This window comes from Coloeus monedula, assembly GCF_965178545.1.
Source record: "Coloeus monedula genome assembly, chromosome: 4".
In the NCBI taxonomy this organism is placed as follows: domain Eukaryota; kingdom Metazoa; phylum Chordata; class Aves; order Passeriformes; family Corvidae; genus Coloeus; species Coloeus monedula.
The window spans coordinates 17,447,459-17,465,008 of NC_138784.1; the positions used below are offsets into that span (position 1 = coordinate 17,447,459).

A 17,550-nucleotide genomic window follows, 5' to 3' on the forward strand; every position below is an offset into this window, starting at 1 on the left:
TATTTGCAGAATGAACAGCAACCCCATAGTTTTTATCCCATTATCAATCACTAAGCATTTGCTTTTGTTTTAGAACAGAAACTATTGTGAAGCACTTTGCAAGTCTTGACTGTGCGGTGCATTTTGATTGCTTATTGTGGTTAATGATAAAAATGAGGGCTCTCAACATTTTCCTAGCTGAAAGCCAAATGCATCTTGCAAAAGGAACCAACCAAGCCACAAACAAACAACAACAACAACAGAAGTTGGAAAACAACATTTTAGCATATACTGTAGTGTTATCCAGTAATGGCTTCAAAGGTTTTTCAAAGGGCATGAACTATATGGAATGGAACCACTTGAGACCCATCTCACACATAATCCCTTAGCTAGCCATTGACCCGAAAAACCATAGATCATTCTAATTCACAATTTCCAAACAGTTAAGGCAGCACCATTTTTTTTAAGAGCAAAGTCACACAGCCCAGAGTTTCAGAACTGTTTTTTGACCACTATGAACCTGTATGACATAATTTAATTAAAGCTGTGAATCACTACTTCTTCAATCATTAGATGAGACCCATAAAGTATCACCACAAAGATATCTATTGCATGCTAGTTTTTTCTTTTTAGACATTTTGGTGGATTTCCCTAGAATAACAAATGTTTTAAGGTCCTTCTCCTTTGGGCTGTCAGGAATGGTGATAGTTAAGGATTCCAATTCTGTTGTCTGTGTTGTCTTGTCAGCTCAAAGCTTTAGTCCCCATTACGGATACAGAAGAGAGACAAAATCTGTGATAATAGTGTGTGAGCCTGTGCTGTAACTCCCTAGTGCTCTGTAGCTATTGGAGATGTAGCCGTGTCTGCTGCAATTCAGTTTTCAGAGCTATAAATGAACTTAGCAAACACTTTTTTCAGAAAGGGCTGCAAAGGGATCTGCTCAATTGAAACTAGATAGCCATTAAGAACTCTCTGCATAGAGCTTAAGGGGCTCCTGCCAAAGCAGGTTAAGCAATAATAAATGCTAAGCAAAGAGAATCAGTCTGTAACCCAGAGCACTAGAGCACATGAAGGAAACCCTTTTTCTGACCCTCCTTCCACTCGCTTGTCTCTCAGTCTCTGTTCTGTAATGAAAGAATCTGGGAGGTCTCCATAAGACCTGTTTCCACCTTGCCCTTCTGAAAATGTGCAGGGGGATTGTCATCACTTTTGGATGTCAGTGTTATTTCAGGAGATGTGTGAGCTCTTCCTTCCTGCTTATTCCTTCTTTATGTTATTGTTTCTTGCTCCAGCACTTTTTCCCCTGCTTCCTGTTTTCCTGGGTCCACAGCTCTTCTGCTGTTCAATTTGCCTTCCAAACACAGTTCTGGCAGCTTTGCTGAGCCCTGTGCTGGCCTCTGAGGTCCACAGTGACCTTGACTACAGTAGGTGCTCCCCAGGTCTTCTCCCTGGAAGCTGCTGAGCTCCTTTTTGTGCTTCAAGCCCCGGTGGTCCAGAAAAACAGATCTCTGTTCCCCAACATCTTTTAGCACTGTCCTGTTCTCTTGTCAGAATGAAGAGCTTGTCAGTATTTAAATATCTCTCCCTCTTAGCCAACTTCTTTTCAGCAGCAGGAAGGGTTGCAGTACAGGTGTTTTTTCTGTTTATCTCAGAAACCTTGGTGATTTTATGTTGCTGTTAATTATCCAGTTATCAAAATTGTTTATGAATCGATATTTTGTTCTCCTTCTGGAATATTTCATGTGAGGATTTATATATCTTTCCCACTGCTCCCATAAATCTTTTAGCCATTCTTTGATTAAAGACCCTTCAGGGAGAAAAAAAGAACTTAATTCAGTGATTCAGTTTTATAAAATCCAGTACTCAAGAGTTTTCACTTGTTTTCTTTTTATTTAATGAGGTCTTAGTAGGTAGCTCTCTTGGTGCTTTTCTTGTGGAGTAATTTTTTTCCCTTTTATTGGATTCTTCATTGTTTATTTTTCTTTTTGTGAATTTGTTTTGCACTCTTTTTGGCAGCAAAACCAGAATGACTGTAGAAACCTCAATCTCCCATTATTAAAAATTTTGCCCTAACCTGGAGGGAATTTTTTTCTGCATTTTCATAAGTTATCTCTTTTTTCTGTCTGACTAAATATGGAGATGTGTCAATTCTCTGTGTAGATGGAATAATGCCTGTTTTGATTTTAGAGCAGCCTTACATCCAAATAACCTGCTGTTGGATAGTTTTCCCTGAAATCAGGCTGTGACTATCATTGCTTTAAATCTGTAGAATTTGAGTTCTGAGAATGAAATATCACTCTTATTTCAATGTATAAGGGTGCCCCCCCAAACTCTTGTTCTGGGGTATGTTCCTTTGTTTTGCAGATAATATTTGATGTTCAGATCTGAAAACGAAGTACATAATTTAACTGAATATGTTTTAGCTTCTTTCATGAAACCATGAAAGCCGGTTGAAAATGAAATATTTGATAATTATAAATGGGTGAAACTAATGATGGATAATATGCTCCTGCTTTTAAATAACTGTTAAGATTTAGATAATAGCAAACTTTCATGAGGTTATTAAAAAACAAAATTGGAGCCCATCACAAGTCTGTTAGAGTCCAAGAGGCTTCAGTTAAAGTGGTTTTTCTTTGTTTTTGATTTTACCAGCCATTCCCCTAGGAATCATAGTTGTACGAGGAGACTGTGACTTGGAGACTTGTCGTATGTACATTGACCGCCTACAAGAGGTGAGGCTTTTGTGAATTCAGATATAATTTACTAATCTATTTATGCTTCTTTCAGTTCTGAGTCTAATAATTGCTACAACCATGTATCAAGAGTATTGCAATTTGCCTACCGTTGAAACCAAATTTCTAGAATTAAGATATGGTAATAAAAAAGTACTGAAAAATGTTCCCTAAACAGAAAATTAAAAATCATACTGATTCCTTTTAAATGATAACTGAATTGAAGTGGGTGGGTGTGTTTACTTCTGCTTGATTCACAATGGAATACTAGGACTTTCCATATCCCTTATTGAAATTACATAAATTATGGATTAGAAAGTGTGTTATGCAAGGATAAACATTGTGGTATTTGAGTGGGTCTAATTATGCAAATGTCATTCTTTAATACTGTCATGGAGCAATCTGGGACACCACTAAACACAGCAAATATCAACTAGATATTTTCAAAGACACAGAAATGGGTGTTCATGCAGCTAACAATAGTGTTGCTCTTATTCTCGAATACCTTGCCTCATGAGAGTTCATTCTACAATACAGTCTGGGAAATGCAGACTCCAAGTGGTTCATTGCCCAAATCATTTTAAGTGTGAATGCCTTTAGTGATAAAACTAATGGTTTTCATTAATGTATTGTCTCTGATTTTTTTAATCTCTTAGTGATAGCTTTCAAGAACATTTACAAGCCTGAGGCCATTGCACTTACAAACAATTTATATATTTACATTTATAACAATTTATAAATTGTTGGTCTAGTTTATGTAGGAACAAGGAATCTCATCCCTTCAATTGAACTCTTTGGGAGCCGTTGACTTCCCATAGATTTTGGAACTCTGCACTTGCAGTCTGAATATGAGCATCTCACTTCAGGCTTTCACTTCTTTCCATTTCAGCCAGAATTCCCTTCATCAAATGCGTTTCTGGACATTCAGACCTTGGGTGTGACTAGTATTATCAGACATAAAACCATATTGTAAGGCGATGCATATTTGACGTATCCAATACAGAATATTACAGTGAAATAATCATGATGATGATCTCATCAGATTAGAAATGTGATTTCACACAGAGTTCTGGCAGTTTTAGGTATAACCCTGAAGGGTTATACCTAAACTATATCACAGCTAGATGTTCTGGTTGAATTACCCCTAGTGGATGTGGAGGAACCGTGTTTCTCCAACCTTTTGCAGAGTTTGTACTACTTTTTTGTGTGTGTGCTTGATTTGGCTCAGTCCCATTTGCTGGGAATAGAAACGCCAAGGTTTACTGGGCTCTGTCAACTTGCATGCTGCCAAAGAGCAATGGCCTGCAGGCCAGGCTCTTTGGTAGACTATGTCATGAACTATAATTATTTGACAAAATCTCTATTAAAATAAATTAGATTCCCGAACCCTGTTAAATGTCAGGATCATTCTGATATGACCTTTTTGGAGTGAGGTTGTCTTCAAATAGAGAGAACTGTCAGTGGTTTTCTTTAGTGCATTAATCACTCAGAAATATTTGTAAAAATGTCTTCCAGATTTTTGACATATTTTCATTAATTTTTGTTGCTGATGTTGTAAGTTTAGATAGTTCTCTTGGAAAAAATTGAGTTTGTAACATGGTAAATATATATTAGTGTAATCTCTATATTTTTTAAACTATTTTTTGGACCAAATGCATACAAATCTTAACTTTGTGTACTTTCCTTGACTTTTCTGTAGTGTTTGTTTCATATGCTTAAAACCAGTGAAAAATACTTGCAAAATGATTTGTGTTTGCCCAACCGCTTCAGATAGTAGAACTGCAAACAGCTCTTGTTGTTGCTTTAATCTTTTTCATCACTGCTGTGTTTTTCATCCTCCTGCTAGGACCTACAGTCAGTAACTTCTACTACACAGAGAGTTCATTACCAGGTAAGATAAGCTTTCCTTTCAGTATCAGAACGAATAGAGGCTTAAAAATGGGAACGGCATTCTTTGCATTCGAACCCATATGTTCTTGAGTGAAAGACCCATATGTTAGATGAGTTTCTGATCATCTGATTATCTTATTTACCCTTAAATATTGGAAACTCGTTCTGCTTTCTCTTGGACAGGCCTTATGGAATCACCTTTAAAACTAGCACAGCATGATGATGCGAGTGATATTGCAATGGCAGTATTTTGCACACTGAAGTGAATGTGAAAATGTGTCCTGTAGGACAAATGACAAAAGTAAAATTGTTTCTCTGTTTGAGAAACTGAACAATAACATGTTGTATAGCATACCTGTTGTAATAAAATCTATCAGTGAGGAAAAAAAAAAAAAAGGTGTTTTAGCATCCCAACCTCTTAATAATTCTGTACAGGACAGACATCTACCTTTACTTTAACATAATATTCAGGGTAATTTTTTAATCCATCCTAAGCACATTTGTGTTTTCTGCATGAGATAAATAGGTTTTAGGTTAGGTGGATAGTTCTTAAAATTGGTCTCTTTGTGCTTTACAACTTTATTCTACAGTTTATGTAATACAGAACTTGCCTTTTTAGTTGGAAGTATGATTCAAGAGCACATATTTCTCTCATTAAAGTAATTCATTGTAGAGCATGTAAATTGGAAGTAAACTAACTGAGACTAACTTTACTGACTCCTGAAATTATTTGATAGTAGCACAGAGACTTTCCACAAATCATGGTCAGTTGACACAGTGCTTAGGATCACAGGACAGGTTTGCATGGTGCTGATAGCATTTTCCTAGAAATAACAATGCAAGTCTTGTTGGATCAGCCAGAATGAGTTCACTGAGAAAGCACACAGGGATCCAGCTGACAGGAATGAATTGTAGTGAAATTGTAGATAATTTCTTTGGGGTTAATGATGACTTGGGTGATACAGAATTCCAGTTTCATGAGAATGCCAGTAGATGCACTGACTGCAGACACTGTAAGAAAATGCAGTTTGGCATGTTTTCCTGGAGCTGCCTTCTCTGTATCAGTTCATGGTTCATTTCTTTGTTTCCCTATCCAATGCTAACTTCATATTCTTGACATTTCCATCAATCATTGCCCTGGAACTGAGTTTTAGAGAAGTGTTAGTGTCTAGCAAATTGACTAATGAACCAGCATGTATGATTCTGTTCCACTCATTATAAATTAACCTAAGTGGCTGCTGACTGCTCCATGTATAGGAAACTGCCTGAGGTAAAATGAAGAACTAAATCTGCATATATGGGGAGAGCTACAAGAGAGTATGAAATGTCAGAAATCAGCTCCATACTTGGCTCTAACCTCTGCAGTTACAGCAGTATATAAATTAGTTTCCTACCCATCTTTTGTAGTGCACAGCAGTGTGAAATCCCTAACATACCATTCACTTTTTATGATGCTGCATTTTAAATTCACCTCTCTCTGTGTTTTGTCTTCAATACTTGTTTGTCTAGGAATCTTCATTGTTTGTTTTTTTTCTCAGTGGGTCATTTCTGCAAATTGTCCTCTTAGGTTAATTTGAGGTTTGCTCTGTATTTGTTGGTATCCCTCTACATATTACAGAAATGGGAAAAAGCAGGGGATAAAGAGCATGAGTAGGGTGCTTGAGTTAATGGAACTGTCTTCATACTTCACTAATAAGGCGTCATGGGTACTTTTAAGCCTCATAAATGCAGTTCTCTTGTGTGATTCCTCTGCAGTTCAAAACATAGGCAGTCAGCAGAAATATTAACAAACCCAGGTGCAAATGAGAAAAAATATACCAGAGTTCTTTCTCATTCTGTTTTGTTTCTCCAGTAAGTTTAATGCTCACAAAATATCATTCTCATGGGCCTGAGAATTTGCAAGCTAGTTCTGTAGCTGAACTGTAATGAAGTCTTGGAGGGAGTGTGTTGCAATATGCAATGTGTGACTTGAGCTGATATTTACCAGCAGTATTCCTATCTTCATTTTGTACATTTTGTACTCCATGAATTTTACTCATTTCTCCTGATTTTATAAACTCAATTTTAGTACACACTGTTGGATGTTTTCTTGCTTTTGTCCTTTGTGTTGCAGTCCCTTCCTTTCCACACAGAGTGGACTAAATATTAAGATACATAAAGCTTTGTGCATGTAGATACATCGATGTCAGCAAGCCTAGTAGAGTTCAAAGATCCTTGATTCTTCCACAAACACTCCAGTGGCAATACAATGTAACCTAAAAATCCCACAAGTCCGTTAGCCCGTATTAGACAAAGTTGTATTTTAAATCTGAGTCTGTGAAATCACTGAGATATATTATTTGCTCCTCATGCACAGTTACAGTTCACTTTATGGGATATTTTGCTCTCATTGTCTCCATCTCTGTAATGCACAGAGGCTGGAGACCATAAGCTGTATATGAGAACAAGGTTTATGGGATCAAGTGAAATCCTCTCTGTTGCTTCTACTCTTTCTTTTCTTGCCACGTGACTTGGTACACCGCTCTGTAGTCTTTTGCCTGAAAGAGGAGTAAAGTTAAATCTTGAGGCAACGTGTACCTGAATTTACATTTACAGATGTGCTGACTGTACTGCTTAAGATGTGAATAAGGATAGGATCTGTGTCTATACAAACTGTGTGTGCCAAATATCCATGCTACTGTGTTTTGCCCTGTGCAAATATATTTGTGTTTAAATGTTATATGCAGCAGATTTTGGAAGTTGTCTGACCATTCACTGGCAGCATGGAGCAGAAACATGATCACACTGTGCTCTCTTAGATCTCTTTTGATCCCTTTTACCTCTCCAGTAAGAGATAAAACACATGAGGTTCACTGAGTCCTTGATGAGTCTGGGTCAGGAAGAAGATCTTAATTCCTCCCCAGTCATTTCATTTGGTTCCTGGGTTATACAGAGTTTGCACATTGTGCAATGTCAGTAGAGCAAAATGAAAAAATCAAAGTCTAGAAAACAGTCCTTTTTAGAGAAGAAACAGCTTGTTGGGGTTTTTTTATAATGTAATTTCCCTGCCCTATCCAGGACCAGGAAAGCTCTTTCCCCAGAGTACTTTCTGTTCAGAGGCTCTCTCCTAGATGGTGCTTCCTAGACGGTAAGTTCGTCTCCCTTCTCTTTTGCCTGGCATGCTACTTGCTTCTGGTGTGCTTATGGAGGGTAGATCTGAGTGTATTACTAGAGAGGGGTAATTGCTCCTTCTTGTTACCCTGAGAAGGTAAAAAAGGAGCTGAGTGTCCCCCTTTCCCTTCTCAAAAAATGAAACAGGCCCTTCATCTAGCAATCAAAATATCTGCTGTAGCTTTTTCACCCCAAAGTGAGGTGATCCCCTGAGGGAGGTTGGAAGTTTGGTTTATCAGTGTCTCTGCTGTGGTGAGCAGACTTTATCACGTGCACTGCCTGTGCTCAGAGTGCAGCCAGTTGTGGCAATTCACTGCTGCTGGTAAGGCTGAGTTCTTCACCCTGGTTTCTCTGCAAGTGCTGTATTCTTTAGGCACTACAATGTTTAGGTAACAGAAAGGTACCTCCCTTTCCTTGTAATGCTGCACTTCATGTAACTCCCTGGAGAGCTGCACTTGTATTTGACCCAGACTTTGTCAAAGCAGATGACTTATCTGGGCTTTACATCAGGCTCCAGAGCACAGGAATTAGCAGCTGAAATGGATGGCATCTGCTTTTACAAAAGCTTCAGCATGGGGGAGACTTAAATTTTTAATGCTCTAAACAAAAACAAATTCTCCTTGGCAATTTCTAATCACCCTTCCTTGTCTCTCATGAGGGATATTGATAAAAGGCATAGTGAGAATCTATTTGGTTTTTGGAGAAAGCTGGATGGGTAGATGTGTTCAGTTTTGTCTTTAGTATTTGATATTCCTGTGCAGTGCCAAAACCTACAATGCTCCATCACTGTGCCCTTGTGTCAAAACTGCAGAGTGAATGAACCTGATTTCACTTACCCAAATAAATGCAAAGTGGATACAAAAAAAAATCACATCTGATGAAGCACATTGTAGATGATAAATACTTTTGGGGTTAGTAATATGAATTATTTTGCAGTGACAAGATTCATAATACGTGCTTGATTTAGTGAATCCCCCTATTTTCATGTGTTTTTCATGAGTAGCATAAATTTCCCTTGAACATATTGCTAATTCAGAGTCAATATCTGTGGCCATGCATTTGATTTATAAAGAGCTCCCAAGCATATTATTGTTCTTCAGATTCAGAATTTGAATTAATCCCATTAGACCCATCAAATTCAGTATATGCTTGCTATACTCTCATCAGAACAAAGTAGCTTTTTCTGTCACATATTTTAATGTAATCAATTCTTCTTACAAGACTGAAATCCATTTTATACATTTTTAAAATATTTATTTCAAGTTAATATTTTCAGTGACTGCTGTTTCATTAAGCCTTATCTTTAAATGCAGCATTTAATGGGATAGGAATATCACAGAATCATAGGAGATTAAGGGTTAGAAAGGACCTTAAAGATCATCTAGTCCAAACTCCCCCTGCCATGGGCAGGGCCACCTCTCACTAGACCAGGCTGCTCAAGGCCTTACCCAACCTGACCTTGAACACTGCCAGGGTTGGGGCATTCGCAACTTCCCTGGACAACCTGTTCAACTATCTCACCACTCTCACAATAAAGAATTTCTTCCTAATATTTAGCCTAAATTTCCCCTTTTTTCAGTATGTACCCATTACTCCTTGTCCTGTCACCATGGTTCCTGATGAAGAGTCCCTCTTCAGCCTCCCTGTAGGCCTCTTCAGATGCTGGAAGGTTGCTTTGAGTTCTCCATGCAACCTTATCTTCTCCAGGCAGAGCAGCCCCAACTTTCTCAGACTATCTTTGTCAGGGAGGTGCTCCAGTCCTCTTATCAGCTTCAGGGCCCTCCTCTGGACTTGCTTCAACAGTTCCAGGTCGTTCTCGTGTTGGGGGCAGCAGAACTGTACACAGCAGTCCAGGTGGAGTCTCACAAGAGCAGAGGGGGAGAATCCCTTCCCTTGACCTGGTGGCCACATTCCTTTTTACTGCAGCCCAGGACATGTTTGGCTTTCTGGGCTAAAAGCACACCCAGCAGGTTCTGCTGAGTTTTTCACCAGCCATCACCCCCAAGTCCTTCTCTGTAGGGCTGCTCTCAGTCACTTCTCCACCCAGCCTGTACGTGTGCCTGGTGTTGCCACGGCTCCTGTGAGGACCTCGCACTTTGCTTTGTTGAACACCACGAGGGCTGCACTGGCCCACCTCTCAAGCGTGCCAAGGTGCCCCTGGCTGGTATCCCTTTGCTTCTGCATGTTGACTGCACCACCCAGGCTGGTGTGAGCAGGGAACTCACCAAGGGCACACTTGATCCCACTGTCCCTGTCTCTGACCAAGATGTTGGTCACAGCACTGACCGAAGGGACACCACTCATATGGACATAAGGAATCTGCTTATGTTCTTGTGGAGCCACTGTGACTTCCCTGACACAGAGCTTGTGTTATGAGCTACTGATGTCAGTGCAGCCCATCTTGTCCATCCAGTTTTGCTCAGACTATTTTCTGCTGTTGTTTCTCTGTGTTGCAGCAACTTCTGCTGATCGTTTTTACCGCATTGACAGATCTCAGGTAAATCCTTATTTGGTTTTTCTTTCTACAGATTTTTTTTTTTAAAGCTATGTTATATGCAGCTTAAAATGAATTATCTGCCATTCTTCCTGTGTATTGCAAAATGTTACTCATGATGTCTCATGAGAAGTAGAGAAAAAAATTCTGGGCTGTTTTTTAGTTGATCTAATTCACTTTGTTTCACTGAAGGTCTGGTATCTGCTGACCATCTGCCATTCTGTTCACTACCAATCTGATGTACAGATCAGAATTTCCTTATCAAGTCTTACTAGGGGCATCTGTGTGGTACCAGTGTATTTGTATTTATCATTTCACTGATGTTTTTATGCACCAGAAGTCTTGATCCTGTGTGTGTGCGCCATGAAATAGCTATGGAAGTTATGGTGTTGCTACAATTTGAGAATTATGAAAAGAGATTCATAAAATATTCCCAAGGAACCCCAAAACAATGCGTATCTCTGCTGGATTCAAACCTGTGGCATAGATCTGACAATCTGAATATATTTTCTAAAAGACACTGAAAATTTTACAAGGCTTTTGGTATTTCTGATTTGTAGCCAGAACAGGCCAATTAGTGGCTCAGCATTAAGTGCAAATTGTTGATTTCACACAGTGATTGTTTGTATCTGGTCCCCCTGAGAACTGTGTAAACTGTTTCTGAATCACATGAACATATTACTGTTTCTTAGCAAAAGCAGCTGGTGCTTTAGTTCAAGCAGAAGGAGCTGTGACTTTAGTTTAGAGTTCCCAGGTTCAGTCTCTGCATGTAGCCACCATGGGACTTCTTTGCACACAGTCAAATAAATGCTTTGATGTTGTAATCTAACATTTGGAAGGCAGGGGTGAAGAAGATGCTGCTACAGATTAAACTAGGCAATGTGACTCTGTTTGGCTTATTCTGCATTTCTCTAATACTGTACTAATGGTCATCTTTAACTCCTACTTCATCCTGTGTTTCTGTGGGGAAAAAATCAGTACTGTGTGTTGGTCCCAGCACACAAACAGTGGCAAATTTCCTGGCCATTTGCTGACATAGACAGGCACACTCACACTCAGTGGTTTTTTTTTGAAAGAAAATGAACCTTCATTGTCAATAATAAAAATAAAGGACTGAGAAATACAACTGTGGTAAAGGAGATGTGAAAACAGAATGTACAAGTGGTGGAGATCTGGAAGAGTACCCCCAAACAATGAAAAGTTCTGTCAACCATCATTGAAGAGACCTCAGGTGTTGGTCCTCATTTTGAATGTGAACCTCAGCTTTTTGGGTAGATGTCCAGGTGTCCTCAGAATGGTATACTCGTTGAGTAACAGCCTTTAAAGTGTTGCTGTGAGTGTGCAGCTTGGTCATTGGGAATCTTGTTTGGCTTGAAATCAATGACATATTAATAGGTGACTTCTGTGGCATTGATTTAAATATGTGTGTGTGTGAGTACACATTCAAATAAAAACACAGAGTCCCTTGAATATTCTTCAGAGACCCTGACGTGCACTCAGCTCACTCTAGGGCAGCTGGGTACTCTGAGAGACCAGTGATGCTGCAGGTTCATTATTTGTTGCTTCTGTCACTCCAACAGGAACATTTGCACTTTGTGACGGAAATTTCGCAGGACGAGATTTTTATTCTGGATCCAGAGATGGTAATGTCTCAGCAGGTGGGGACACCACCAGGAATGCCTGATCTGGTAGTGGAGCAGGCATCTGGGTGAGTGCTGCTGGCATCTGATTTTCAGCAGTTGTATTAGAGATGGGCATCTCTTTCCGGTCCCCTTTTCTGAAGGATTAGGAGATATGGGAGGGCAGGTATTAAGTAGGAACAAATCCAGCCGTGGTAATGACAGGCAGACAGTAGTGTAACATCTACTCCATTAAGCTTCCTGGAACACACAGCAGGAATAGTGGACTTCAGCACCTTTTAACCACCTCACACCACCTAACCCTAAATCCTGCCTTAAATCTCTAACAATTGAGTTACAAACTTCTTCTCTGAATGGTCAGATTCCACTGTGTAAGGCCCTGAAGCCCTTTGTGTCTAAGAACGATCATGAAGTGTCTCTGTTTCTTATCATCCTCTTGACGGATCAGAAATACGTCTATTCATCTTTAGGAACAGTTTTGCACTCATAGCGAATTAATTTTAACTTGCCATGGGCTGAAAAATGCTGGGACCCAATAAGCATAAGACAGCTTCAAAGTGGAGCTCACAAGGGGTGTGAATGCCTTTCTCTTCCTTCTTCTCTCCTTAGAATATCGGATCGGTGGAACCCTGCAGTTCGGAAGAGGATGCTGAGCGACAGCGGCCTTGGGAAGATTTCTCCCCACTACGAGGTACCTGACAAACAGAAGGACGCCAGCCAGACACATATGCTGCAGTAAGAGCCCTCTGCCTTTCTCTGCTTGATGATGCACTGTCACTGTCACCACAGACAGCTCCTAATGTGTCCTTTAAGCTTAATGAGTTGTCCCGACATTACAAATTGTGCTGAAATTACAAATACCTTTTGCTAATTCTCTTATGCTTCTCCCTTCTGTTCTTCTTCTTTATCCATTATTTTATGTTCTTGCTTTTGTTTCGTTCCCTGTGGCACCCTGCCCTCTTAATAAACCTAAACCCAAGTATTTGAAAGAAAATAACTTATTTTGGATGTCTGAACTTCCAGCTAAGAAAATCTTGGCAACTGGTTAGGTGAACGGTCAAAACATTCACCCTCAAGGCAGCTCTGATGCAATGTGACAAAGCAGAAACCTCTAGAACGGCTGCTTATTGTCAAAGATGTGGGTAATGGTTTTCATATAATCTTGAACCCTGTAGGATGGCTGTACAGTGGTTTTCTGTCTGATTATTCCTTTATGAAAGAAATTTTTACTGCCTTAGTATTATCTACTATGTTCAGATCTATTTAAAAATATCTCTTATTCTGCTTACCTATAGAAGTGGTTCTTACCTTTTTGGCTATTTCACTTTAGATTTTCAAAACCATCAGTAGATCACTATCAAAGATTAGATGGGAAACACCTGTCAGAACTCTGTGGCTGGCTTTGAAAGTTATTTGTGTTTTGGGGTTGTATTCTCCCCACCCCCCAAGTATATGATGTATAATTATGTTTCTAGTTCTACTGTATCAAGAACCCTATGGGTAGGTTTTAAGACCCGTATAGTATAGTACAGCATAGTAGGTTTTAAAACCCATTTTCAGCACAGAAAAATTTGGAATAGTGACAATGTGGTCCTTTTTCAGATTTTTTTTCTGTCAGGATGTGTGTCGGGGGGCTGCAAGGTACAGAGCAGGCAGAGCCTACAGCTCCAGGACAGGTGCAGGGTGGATGGCAGGCTGCATGGCCATGGGGCTACCAACTGGGAACTTTTCAGCTAGCTGAAAACTGCTGTCAGGGGGAGGTGTCATGGCAAGAAAGGGTGATCAAGGTAGCCCTGCCAGGAGACAATCACCTGGTTTTCCCCCTGAGGGATTCTGGATCAGTTCTTGATACTTTTTGCAAAGTGAAGAATGGTGAATTCAGATTAATTTTTCCACAGACTGGAATGGCAGGGCCCAAAATCTGGACCTGGCAAAGCTGTGAGAAAAATGATACTTGGACAGATTTAGGCAGTGTGGAGAGACGGTGAGAACATGTGGACTAATTTCTAATTGATAAGAAGAATGATTTTGTTTACACCAGCATGACTGGAAATGTTTGCTTTGCTGTAACAATTACATTTGGTAGATTTATTAAGTACAAGGTAAGCCAGTAGCATTGCTCAGAGTAAAGTGTCCCTGTCACTGCCTACTATAAGGAATTGTTTTCTTTACAGCTTCTCTAAACTTTAATTGATTTGGCTGAAATTTTTCATGCTAAGACTCAGTCTATGACTGATTTTTTTCCTTTTACTAAAAACTTCAACAAAAAAGCCAGTTCTTTCTGAAGACAAGATTTGTGGGAAATGTGCTTCTTCAAATGACCTTCTTTCAAATAAATAAATCCAGTGGTTCTTTCCTGAGATGTGTTAGTGCTGGTAGTAGAATGAACTTCATTGGAATGAAATTTTGGAAGCTTGACATTTAGTAAAATGTCATCATAATACCAGGGAGATGCCTTCTGCTGTCTTGAAAATTACCCCTGAATTTGCCCTGCTGATGAGGTTGTTTGTGCACTTTGGAGACACCTCAGATTCAAGAGCTTTGCTTTCAAAAGTTTCTGTCTGTACATGCTCACAGAAGAGTTATGCTTCTCTGTGCTTAATTTGGGTTGCAGACCTGCCCACAGAGCTGAGGGAAGTGGGGCTGTGCTGCTCATTAGCTGATCTCCAGTAGCAAGGAGAAAAGGGATGCAGCAGTCGTGGTCAAATGGAGATGGGTCAGGAGAAGGTCTATGAAGGGACAAGGAAAAGAGGTTCCAAGAGTCAAAGGAGTAGAAGCAAAAAGGGAGGATGTGCAGGAACTCGGGGATGGGATGCTGTTAAGGGCACAGAGGATAACCGGGTGTCTGGGGAATCAGAATGGGAATAATGAAAAGGAGGAGGGCATGGGACACTGATAGGTAAGAGATGAGTGAGGCAGGCTAGGGGCATGGGGGAAGGGTCTGTGGCTGATTCTCTCCAGAATACAGAATTATGGGTTTATGCAGGTTATTACACAAGTGGGAAAGTTCTGAAATATGTTTAGACACTTCCTTACTTGCTACCAAGGTGGAAGGTGTATGGTAAATGAGTCAGGGGACTGCAGTGGAGGCAGCAAGGTATTATTACAGTTAAGACAGTTGAATGATGCTCTGTGGGACTGGCTTCTCTTTTCAGAATCTGTGACAGAATTTCTGAATGGTGAATATTTACAACAAACTTTTCTCAAGTGGCTGGTTCACCATGGGCTCCTCATTCTATGCATGTCCACTGTGAAGTGGGTTTGGTTACTGGGAGGCCATTACAAGGAGATTTTGAAAGTGTGTGGAGGGCTGGAAACTAAGCAATAGGCTTTCCATTGCCTCAGGTTGTATTACTGAAATGAATGGAAAGCTTGTGCCTGCTTTCCCAGCTGCAGAATACAGATAATATTGCAACCTCCCCTTAAAGGAGCACAGTGAGGGTAAATTTCATGGTCATGAGAAACCTGGAGACTATGGGGAGACTCTCAGAGATGCTGAGCAGGACATTAATCATTTTGCCTTCTGTGCACAGTTTTGGCAGTGTGGAAGAAATAAATCTTGAGGCTGTACAGGAGGATGTCAAGCAGGTTTCTACTTAAACACTGAGGAAAGAGTCTAGTAGAGAAAATAGAGACTGGAAATGCAACTAAAAGTTGTTGTAACATTTGAGTGCAACAGGGATGCAGTACGATGCTCAGTGATGTGAGATCCCAAATTTCCAAGCTTCTGGATGTTTGAATTTGCAATCTAAAAAATCTCTCCAACATGGCACTTCAAAGAAAAAAACAAGTACTTTAGAAAGCATTATTATATTTTGGCTGCTAAAGCTGCTCACAGGTTCTTTGCAGAGATTTGTCCCTTCAGAAATTATTTTTCAATTCAAAGTTGAGAAAAGGATTTCAGCAAAATTCCTAGACAGGAATATGGCAGAGAACAGAGGGGACAATTCCTCCTATAAATAGAGCTCTCATGGATCTTCTAAGAGTCATCAGCATCCAATGCTTTATATCCAGTCAGAAATATTGCACAGCTCAAAATGTCTCCTAAACAGGGGTTGTGAGTGAACCTTTTCAGGTGTTAGGAACAGATTAAACCACAGCTGGTCATCATATAGCTTCAGGATGCTTAGAGTGCATCTTTCATCGCTCTATAAACACACATAAATATGTGTATATGCATATATATATATACATATAAAACTTCTTTAAGATGAAGTAATTATTTCTGACATGAATAATGTAGCTAAAAATTCAAAGTATGCAGGTAGAATGATCCCTTATAGTGTTTCAATAACTGAAAGCAGAGAACAGAATATGTGATCTAAAAATAATTATAATGTTAGGTGTTGCTTTTGATCACAAGCTATGTGGTTAAAGCGTAATGTGAATATAATGGTTCTGAAGCAGGGGTCTTTCTGAGAGAAAATTTATGCTTTTGTTTTCAGTTAACTGAGCTTCACATTATTTTCAGGTAGCTGTTGATTAATGGTATTTCATGTTTTGTTCCTTTTTTGATGGCTGTTTGATCTGTGATGAACTGGACAGATGTGAAATAGTGTCTTGATGCAGTAACCAGGAGCTGGGGCAGATTGTAGTTGAATAGGAACATCAGTTAGTGTGAACAGTGCAGAAAAAAATAAAGAAAAACACAGTGGGAAAACAATTTTCTAGGACTAGAGGTGCTTGATCTTGAAAAAATTAAATATTCTGGTCTGACTCCACTGAAGCAGGTAACTGGACTCTTCCTTTGTATGTGAGTGGGTTCATCCTATGATTAAATGGTGCAGTGAGATGCAGAAGACCTCACAGCCTGCTGTAAGTGTTTGTTGTTGGCCATATATTTCTCTTAGTTATGTTTGTCACCCTGTTATGTGATGGGGCTGGAAAATTGCTAAAATAAAAACCCCAACGGCATACAAAGATGAAAAGGTGCCTATACCTCGGTAGAGGTTTAATCTACATCATTTAATTGAAGTCATTAATTTTCCCACTATTTGGGAATAGTTACTCCCCACTATTGGGGGAGCAACAAGCACTTTTCTAGCATCTGTCCAGCTGTGATGGCAATGTGTTTCTCAAGCTGCTAGCTGCAGATTCGGAATTGAGTGCATGGCTCGTGAAGGGTGGGTGAAGGTTGGCCAGGATGCCATCTGGTCCTGTCAGGGAGAAGAATAAAAAACGCCTGTAGGTGCTGGAAGATGGCTGCAGCCCTTTCCACTAAATAGACATTAATTAGCTAGTTTTACCATCCAGGCATTGCTTTATGAAGCAGTAATAGCCTAGTTTCTCAGAGGGAAGAAGAAAAAGGCTAAATGCCAAGTGTTTAACAGCCACAAGAATCTGATCGTTGCCCAGGAAATCAGTGTGACACTGCAGATGTTATGAGGTGGTTTAGGGTATTTTTTAAAGAGAAATCTTTGTGTATTACAAGATGAGAAGAGCACCAGGGATACAAGTTTGCATGCAGAAAGGAGAAAGAATGCTCATTAAGTGAAACTTTAGAAAATATAATCAGAACAAGAACTGCCTAGTGACAGTGAATCTTTAAAATTTCAAAGGTTGGTAAGGACTTGAGAAATCCAAGGGTTTTCCCAAAAAATATTGCATTGGAAAACTCAACATCAGCTTCTAAATAGGTGGAGTAGTCTGCCCTACTGTTTTTGAT

General features: G+C 39.7%; 1 protein-coding gene across 3 annotated transcripts in view; it reads left to right on the forward strand.

The window, feature by feature from the left end:
- Positions 1-17,550, forward strand: part of DGKI (diacylglycerol kinase iota) — a gene marked incomplete at both ends in the record, with an annotated part of 110,415 nt that overhangs the window by 52,138 nt on the left and 40,727 nt on the right. For 2 of the 3 annotated variants that reach the window (XM_082279600.1, XM_082279599.1), the window contains 6 exons: positions 2,632-2,711; positions 4,558-4,602; positions 7,659-7,728; positions 10,208-10,248; positions 11,826-11,953; positions 12,495-12,620. In XM_082279600.1, the coding sequence (XP_082135726.1) occupies positions 2,632-2,711; positions 4,558-4,602; positions 7,659-7,728; positions 10,208-10,248; positions 11,826-11,953; positions 12,495-12,620 (490 nt within the window). Of the gene's footprint in view, positions 1-2,602; positions 2,712-4,557; positions 4,603-7,658; positions 7,729-10,207; positions 10,249-11,825; positions 11,954-12,494; positions 12,621-17,550 lie in introns of all 3 variants that reach the window. The other variant, XM_082279598.1, reaches the window with a different exon arrangement.